The 9,448-nt window shown below is 43.3% G+C and overlaps 1 protein-coding gene across 1 annotated transcript in view; it reads left to right on the top strand.

Annotated features, from left to right (window-relative positions):
- Window positions 1-7,289: 7,289 nt before the first annotated feature.
- The window catches only part of ttn.1 (titin, tandem duplicate 1), a gene marked incomplete at both ends in the record, with an annotated part of 155,201 nt that continues 153,042 nt past the window's right edge, over window positions 7,290-9,448 (top strand). The window contains 6 exons of the mRNA XM_080752838.1: window positions 7,290-7,380; window positions 7,563-7,766; window positions 7,941-8,228; window positions 8,431-8,498; window positions 8,669-8,901; window positions 9,220-9,397. Coding sequence (XP_080608964.1) covers window positions 7,290-7,380; window positions 7,563-7,766; window positions 7,941-8,228; window positions 8,431-8,498; window positions 8,669-8,901; window positions 9,220-9,397 — 1,062 coding nt within the window. The remainder of the gene's footprint in view (window positions 7,381-7,562; window positions 7,767-7,940; window positions 8,229-8,430; window positions 8,499-8,668; window positions 8,902-9,219; window positions 9,398-9,448) is intronic.

The following is a 9,448-nucleotide window of genomic DNA, read 5'->3' as shown; positions in this document are numbered from 1 at the left end:
TTCACAAAGTTTTTTTGTAAGTTTGTGTACCAATTTGAAGAAAAAAAAAAGTACTAAAGTACAGTACTCAAGTAAATGTACTTAGTTAGTTGCTGTCCACCACTGTTTATTTCTAACTTGTATTGCAGCGTATCTGTTTGTTTTCACTTGTTTGACCTGTGGTGATTGTGAAAAGTAACTGCACTTTGAAGTCAAGTACTGTATTTATTTAATATCTGATAATTCCATAATTTGATGTGATATAATGGGATAGTGAACCCCATATAGACCAGTGGTGCTCAAAGTCTGTCCTTGAAGGGGTCCCAGGGGGTCCCCAACTAATTGATTGATAGTTTAGGAACCAATAGATAGACCCTTACGGGCCTGTTTGGGTTCATTTGTACACTCTCAGAGTTATGGGGGTCCGTGGCCTTAATGCATGCCAAACCGGGGGTCCCTGAAATGAAGATGCCTGAGAAGCACTGCCACACAGTCCCTGTGAGACACACCCACACAACTATGTTACTGCTTGTAACATAACATACGGCCAGTGCTTACGTCACTGGGTTACATACACTAGTTATATAGGCTGTATTTCAAGGTGATGTAAGTGATATTGTTTTGGGTAAAAACTAAAAGATTTTGTTAAAAAGTTCAAGCTTTTTTATTATTATCATGATAATAATCAAACAGAGTGTTTGTTCAGTAACAGGGCTCTCCCTGCATGTCCACAGAGGACAGGGAGGCTCACTTCACCCCATGAGGAGAACAAACGCATAGTGTTCACATTTTTCTGCTCATTAAAAAAAATGATTGGATAACATTGGAATCATTGGAATACATGTGGCTTTATAAAACAGAAAATACAATTTAGTACAGATTCCAATTCTATCTGTATAGAACTTCACTTACATCACCTTTAAAACAGCCTATATAATGTAGTGTATGTAACCCAGTGACATCACCAGTGACTGTATGTAACGACCAGTGACATAGTTGTGCGTTAAATAGTGGTATATTCCCATAGTAATCATTGCTATGGGAATATACAGCTATTTAACAGGTAATTGTAGTGTAGTAAAGTTGTGTGTGTTTGTCTAAATACACAGTTTGTCTCTGTCTTGTAACAGGGGTGTTGTCTGCTGTCTTGACTGACAGGAACAGCCCCTGTCTCCTTTTGGTCACCAACTATTTAATGACTCAGGATCTCTGGTTAACCTCCGCTTTAAAGTGGCAACCATCCTATAATTATAAAGAATCACTGTTGAGGCTGATTACGTTGAAAACAAATCAATGCTCAATGAGAAACCCAGACACAGAGTTAGAATCAAAGCTGTTATAACAGCAGTGACGAGGGGCCAGGGGGTGAGCTTGCATAAATGGCTGCCGTCTCCCATCATGCAACCATGCATCCTGAGAGGGCTGGGCCAATCAGGAGTGGCCTTGCGCCGCTGATGCAGTTTGACCCCCTGGTATATAAAGATAAACAACCATATTGGCACTTCTGAGCAGTTGGAGCATTCCCAGCCTTGCCTCGGGTGTAGGGATTGCAAGGGGAAGAAAACAGAACTACACGGCGTCTACACTGTGTAGTTTTGTTTTTTGGGGGTTCTTCGAGGCTCGCTCGTTTTTTCTCACCTTGGATCTTTTCTGGAAAAGCTTTCTGGATATTGAAGGAGATTGTTAATAATCATCTGGGCTAAGCCCCAACAGTCCAAGGCACCCTTGTGGATACAAGTGAGTAGTTTTAAACTTGTATCCATCCGCACACGCATACATAACCTTGTTAGCAGCTATATTCTCAGCCTGTGCAGTGTTGATATAAGCATACATTGATGTCTATGGCGTGCTGTCACTGATGATAAGGTCACTGTGATGTCAGACGGAGAGACGAGGCTGAGTTGGATTGTTGGTGCATCTCTGTGTACAATGTTTTATTTTCTCTCTTCCTTTATCTCTGCTTTTAGATCAGTGCTGTTTGCTTTTACAAAACTTTCTTATGCGTGCAATTGGGGTGCAACGGTTTGAGAAACGCCAAGAATAGCCCTCTGATAGCATCAGAGAGGAGTCTCAGCTGGGTGGCCATGGCTTTTTAAGGGAATCAGCAGCTAGGGGATATCAGTTGTACCTCCAGCTATGTGCCACATGGTGGCTGTCAATCAAATTTGGTTTGGGGCCTGGTGTGGGGAGGGGGAGGGGGGGGGGGGTGTTCAGGGGTATTTTTGGCCACTGCCATATCTGTCGCTCAGATTCCAATCATCAAACATCGGAAGTTAAGCCAGGGTTCTTTCCAGTGCGAGTTTTGTTGATTAGTAATAACTGATCATCTGGCCATTTGTCTGATGAGAATGACAGCCTTCAGCTCTGATGGGTTTTTGTCAGTAGCATAGTGAGTGAGTGATGGGTGTTTGTCAGTAGTGTCGATTAAAACACATTCTTATTCATCACACATACCTGTGAAGCTCTGGCACAATGCTTCTCAGTTTTACTTTTTTTTTTTGTATAATTTCAAAGCCCCTAGACCTCGGACCCCCAATTTGTTTTATATCTGGGACCCCATCTACATAGCAAAATCATTTGTGTTCATTTAACTCTGAGAGTGTCAGTGTACAAATGGAACCATTTGTACACCCATTATGGGTCCATTTGGTTCCATTGTGTACAGACCTGTAAGCCCCCAGGGGTCCTTGAGTGAGTTCCAAGGGGTCCACAGCTAAATGGACCATTTGGTTCCTAATGAAACATTTAGCTGTGGACCCTTACACTGTAAGGGTCCATTTGGTTCCTAATGAAACATTTAGCTGTGGACCCCTTGGAACTCACTCAAGGACCCCTGGGGGTCCCTGGACCCCACTTTGAGAAGCAGCGCTCTAGCAAGCTAAACTGATGCTTGTAAATGAAGTGAAGAATGTCACTTTGAATTGAACCAAGCATGCATTATTCCCCTACAGTATGCATGTTTCTCAAACTCAGGTGAAAACATATGATACTTAATTATGCTTTATGCAGAATGCACTAAGTATGAATGTATCTTTAGTATGGATGTGCTTTTGTATCACATTCAAGGACTACTCGAGTGTACTCAAGTACTACTTCAGAATACAATTTAAATATACTTTTAATACTATTTGTACACTTACATTATTATACTTTGTGGAAAGGAATTAGAAAACTAAAACTAAACTAAATACTGCTTTTGATGGACGGACATGATCTAATCTTTAGGAGGAGGGGTTTAGTGGCCATTGGAGTGACACAGGGACAGCAGGCAGGGGACAGGCAGGCCCTGCTGCTATAACCGGCCCCCAGCCGGCCAGGCTATAACAGGCCTGTGTGTGTGTGTGTGTGTGTGTGTGTGTGTGTGTGTGTGTGTGTGTGTGTGTGTGTGTGTGTGTGTGTGTGTGTGTGTGTGTGTGTGTGTGTGTGTGTGTGTGTGTGTGTGTGTGTGTGTGTGTGTGTGTGTGTGTGTGTGTGAGAGAGAGAGAGAGAGAGATGGTGTTATATGAGGCTGGCTTCAAGCACATGTTCACATTCTGGCTGTAGATAGATAGAGCTGGATGAGCTACTGGAGAATACTTAACTTGAGTAAAAGTAGCAACACCGCAATGTGGAAAAAACACTCTGTTGCAAGTGAAAGGCCTGCATTCAAAATTTGACTTGAGTAGAGGCGCAAAAGTACTGGCATAAATCTTTTGAACATGGACAATCTTTTCCCAAAATAGTCGATCTAGGAGCTCACAACGCTGCGCGCCGTGAGCTTGTGTAGATTGACAATTTTCGAATAGTATAAACTAGGGCTTAAGTGGTTAATGCTTTGTTCTATAATAATATTCTAGATATCTAGTAACTAAAGTTATCTAAAGTTACTATACAAACAGGACATTACAAGACCAATAAATGTCTTGTTGAACGTATATAAGCATACTGTACACTAATTCTAATGACAGGTGCATTAATAAATGAATGGATTTCATGAAGCTGATTGCGGTTTGCTAAAGTGATTGTGGAGATAATAGGAGTGTGGAGGTAATAGGCATAGGGCCATAGAATATGATAATCAAAGGATGTATAAAGTTGAGTTATATGACTTCCATAAGTTAGACAGTAGAGGTGTGTAATTGCATTGGATATTCTTGGTCTGAAGACAGTCTCCTGTGTGTGTGTATATATAGCATATGACACTGTTTCTCAACATAGGGTCAAAGGACCACCAGGGGTCAAAATGAGCCGTTTATAGGTCTGTAACTGTGTGTGTGTGTGTGTGTGTGTGTGTGTGTGTGTGTGTGTGTGTGTGTGTGTGTGTGTGTGTGTGTGTGTGTGTGTGTGTGTGTGTGTGTGTGTGTGTGTGTGTGTGTGTGTGTGTGTGTGTGTGTGCGTGCGTGAAAGGCACTGTAAGGGTCAATTTGGTTCCATTTGTACACACTCAGAGTTAAATTAACAATGAGGATTTTACTTTGTACAGTGGTGTCCCAGGCATGTGGTCTTTCAAATGAAAAAGCTTGAGAATCACTGATATATGAGGAACGGTGCAACATCGATGTCATACAAAAGGAATGTGTTTGCCGTTCTAGAGTTATGTGCTTGGTACAATGGATGCATGTTATGTAAAGTGTTGGCAACTACTTAAGTTGTGGACCTTTTTTTTGATTAGCCACATGGAACTGTACCATGCCTATCAGATGAATATGGACAGAATAACTGGCTGTGAATTTATCATGCGTCTCATAAGTGCTTGGAGAGCGAAGGCAGGGCTCTGTGTGCAGATAAAGTTGGTTGGCATTGAGGCCAGAGGCTATTATTAGTCCCTGACCTGCTCTCATGTCTGGAACACAACAAGCCTTTATATATCCAGGTCAATCAAAGGTTGTGCATATTGGTAATGATGGATGATGCTATAAGAATGTAGCTGCTTGTGAAGTCTTGACCATAACCACTTTTAACCCCCTAGACTTTAAGTCAACTGGACCTCAGTTGGTTCTGTACTTGGACTGCCCCCCCCCCCCCCCCTTCCCCCCCTCTTCGACAAAAATACGTGATCTACAAGCTCACAGTGCATGTAGTATTTTTTGTTGCTTCTTCTTTTGGTATTGTTGGCAAATTTGGAATATTTTCACCTATAATCACATGCCCAAATGTGGTGACGTGGGAAAATTGTGGCTATTGTGTAAATGTGTTTAGTTGATGTTTAGTTGGTGACTTCACACTTAAGAAGTTGTTAGAATTGTTAGAAAGTTCTCCATGTCATGGTGTGACTTTGTCACTTGTCAGAGTCGTCATCCTGGGAGGGGCATGCTAATTATGTAGATGTTAACATAATGTTTTAAACCTGTTATTATGTAGATCAGTGGTGTCCAGGGACCCTCATGGCTCCAAATGGACCCTATACTGGCCTGTACATCTGAGAGTGTGCAAATGGCCCATTTGCTCTGTTATGCAGATGCAGATTTGAGCATCTGTTAGGTGATGAGCTGTTAGACACACCTGTCTGGTGCGATCAGTTCCCAGGCTGTTATTAACACAATACTAAGACGTCATAATGTTGGCAAAACATATCTTGTTACACTATGCCCAGCCCTGCCCTGAGTGGGATGTGTGCAGAACCATTTGTTTATTTGATTGTTTTATGAAATAAAAATAAAACCCACAGAATGCACGAGCATAAGCGCACGGGCGCTGCTTTTCTTCTGCTCCATGTTAATTAATTCTCATTGGCCGCTCTGGGCGAGAAAACAACTCTCTGCATGTATATTCTCATAGAAATACATACAATATATAGGGTGACCAGACATCCCAGCTAGAACAGTCGTGCCCAATAAAGCGCAAGTTTTTGCTTTTTTTGCTGGGTTCTGTGCTGAATGCTATTAGATTAACCCCCATTTCTATCTCTGTCTCAGACAGTTGTGTGGACAGTTCAGAAACCTGTCTACCAATGACATCGGTAGGCAGGTTTGGCAATTTCAAACTTAAAAAATAAATAAAAATAAAATAATAATGCAATAATACAAGAACAATGGCTTCTATTTCTGCATGCTAACTTTCCAAGAAGAGAAAGGCTGTAGTTTCTAAATCCCCATCGATGATGCCATTGGTAGTCAGGTTTCTGAACTGTCCACAGTCCACCAATGAGAAGCAGTGTCTAGACATAAATGGTGCTCTCTTATTTACGAGCATTAGTGAGGACCAATTATAAAGATGAATTGGAACCTCCCAGGAATATTTGAGGGGAAATAGAGTGAAGAAAAAGGTGTCCCTGACTGAGCACTTCACGCCTAACTGCTTGTTTGGCCCTATAGTGTAAAGCGGGCCAATGTCATTGTTAAGCAAATGAGCCCCAGTGTCCCGTTTCTGGCCATGTCATGAGTGATCATTTGGTGAAAATAGTCAAATATTCTGAGAGATTAGCTGATGATTTTGTGTATAGGGAAATTGGGAAGAATGGGGGGGGGGGGGGGGGGGGGTGGGGGGTGGAATGTGAGGTCTGGGGAGGTGAGGAGCTGACATAGTACCAGGTGCAGATGGAACTGATCTATAAATACTCTCCTGCCAGCTGCCACCAATTGAGCCCTGCCTGTGCACGCTGATCACTGCTGTATTGTTTATTGTTGTTTGTGCACTCTTTGTGTTCTTTTCTGCTGTGACGACCCTAAATGTCCACCCTGGGGGATTGCTCAAGTGTTATCCCGATTTAAACCTTTAATTCTAAAGAGTCTAGAATCTAGATACTATTTTTGGAGTCATGGACCCAAGCTTGAAGGGAGCTTGCAGATCGGCTATTTTCACAACTTAAAAAACTGAACCACATAGATAAAATACATGCAGGGAGTTATGAAAGCAAGTTATGAAATTGGGCAAAATGGTTTATAAATGTTAGACTACCTTCAAACATACATGGCCTCAATGTGGTCTCAACTGCCCCCCTCCCCCCGGTCCCAAGGGGAGTCTAAACCCCAAAATACCCAGCATACAGCACTAGCATGTTGGTTATTATCAGTGTTGAAATGTCCTTCATGGGTACTGCACCCAACTCCCTGGGTGTTGTTCAAGCTACTTTGCAGATTTGGAATATTATTGCAAGACATGAATTAACCACTTAAGCCCTATTTAATAGTGAAAATATGAGATGTAAAAGCTGACAACATGTCACATTGAGCATTTGACAAAATTAACAAATGTATTTTTGGTACTTGAAGTATATTTTAATGCCAATGCTTTTGTACTTTAACTCGTGTAAAAAAAAAACAAAAAAAAAAACGTACTTCTTCTACCCACTGATTAACTCCCTATCTGTCTTGTGCAGGGTGCCGACCAACATGTCAACACAGGCGCCAACGTTTACACAGCCGCTGCAAAGCGTTGTGGCACTAGAGGGTAGTGCCGCAACGTTTGAGGCTCAAGTTAGTGGTAAGTAAAAGCTCGTATTACTTCAAACCTACTGGATGTGTTTAGTTTTATAGGTGCACTAAGTAATATTCCTTTGTTAAAATGATATTCCTTTGTTAAAACGAACGTTAGATAGTTCAAACGCTTAGAACGCTTTAGGAGTTTTCACTTCTAACTCCAACATGGTTGGTTGTGTCCACAAGGTTCCCCAGTTCCTGAGGTGAGCTGGTTCCGTGATGGCCAGGTTCTTTCCGCTGCCGCTTTGCCCGGCGTTCAGATCTCGTTCAGCGAAGGCCGCGCTGTTCTGACGATCCCCGCCGTGGCTGCCGCACACAGCGGAAGATATTCCGTTAGAGCCACCAATGGAGCTGGACAAGCTACTAGCACCGCTGAACTCCTAGTTACAGGTAGGCCTCTCACAGTTATTACACAATCGCCATTGATCGCAATCATCTGAGATAATCACAGTTATTTTTTATTTGAATTGAATTGAACTGACTTCAGATAAAATCCTAATGGTTGCTTCTACGCCGCTTTATCTGCGAGTCTAAAAACAAAACCTTGTTGTGTTTCGTCCTCAGCTGAGACCGCGCCACCCAACTTTACACAGAGACTTCAGAGTTTGACCGTCAGACAAGGCAGCCAGGTGAGACTGGATGTTGGAGTGACAGGAATCCCTACACCCGTTGTGAAGTTCTACAGAGAGGGAGCCGAGATCCAGAGCTCCCCTGACTTCAGCATCGTCCAGGAAGGCGAGCGTTACAGTTTGTTGATCGCAGAGGCTTTCCCAGAGGATTCTGGAACCTACTCTGTAAATGCTACCAACAGCAGTGGACGGGCCACCTCCACCTGTGAACTACTGGTTCAGGGTAAGCCTTTTATCCTCTGTAGAACAAAGCGGTTATCTGCTCAGTGCTACCTACTGAGGCCACACATTCTGAACTTCTGTGGATTTGAGTTGGTGTGGAATTGTTTTATTTTATTTTATTTTTATTGCCAAAACATGTCGCCTATAATGATATGGCCAAAGTATTGTGCAGTAAACAGAACCTCTACCTCCACTTTGTTTAGGGGAGGAAGCCGTTCCAGCCAAGAAGACCAAAACAGTGATTTCAACTCGTGAGGCCAGAATGGAAAGGGTACATGCACACACTGCACACACATACAGTGGTCTAAAACCGTCTGCTAGTCTTGCTGGCATGATCATTTTAGTTGAATAGGAACCACGTCTGGTCCTGTGCTTCTCACAGTCGGGTGTGATGATGTTGTATGGCTGTAAGTAACCTGCTCTTCTCTCTGCATGTTCCAGAGCGTAGCGACTAGCTTCCAGTCCTCCAGCTTCCAGTCTTCCAGCTTCCAGGCTTCCAGCCAGACGACCATGATGGAGATGCATGTAGAAGGAGGCATGATGATGGCACACAAGACCCCTCCACGGGTTCCTCCCAAGCCCAGCTCCAAGTCCCCGTCCCTTGTCTCCAAGGGACGCCAGCAGTCCCCTTCCCCTGTCAGACACGTCAAGGCTCCCATCCCAACGCCTGTCAGGTCAGTGTTTCCCAAACTATACGAGTCATTTATGTTGGTCGTGAGTAAATTGTTTAGCTTGTAGATCGGCTATTTCTGTGAGAAAAAAAAAAATCGAATGAAATAATGGCAGATACTGTACACTGATATATATTGCTCTGGCTTTAGTAAATGTAATGCTTGAGTTTAGTACTGAGCACTATAACTATATCATTCACCACTGTCTTGAGATTTTTAAAACATATATATATTTATGTATAATGGTTATAATTATAGTGTGATGAGGCTTGCTGGTGGAGGTATGTAACGAGGCCTCTTTCACCTCCATTCCCCATGCAGGCCTGCCTCTCCCACTTCAAGAATCTCAGTCTCCCCCATCAGGCCTGTCAAGTCCCCCCTCACTGCACGCAAGCTGGTGTCCTCCGGAGCCGACGTGCTGCCCCCCTGGAAGCGCGGCGATTACCCCGAGCCCACAGCTCCCGCCGCAGAGCCCCAATGGGAGCCCACCGCTAAAGAGGTAAGACTAGCTCCCCACCGCTGCCACCCTGCAGAGGCCTTGAAATGTTGG

The sequence above is a fragment of the Nannobrachium achirus genome (genome assembly GCF_963921795.1).
Source record: "Nannobrachium achirus genome assembly, chromosome: 22".
In the NCBI taxonomy this organism is placed as follows: domain Eukaryota; kingdom Metazoa; phylum Chordata; class Actinopteri; order Myctophiformes; family Myctophidae; genus Nannobrachium; species Nannobrachium achirus.
Note: the sequence above shows the minus strand (reverse complement) of the source record. Positions and strands in the feature narration are given on the sequence as shown.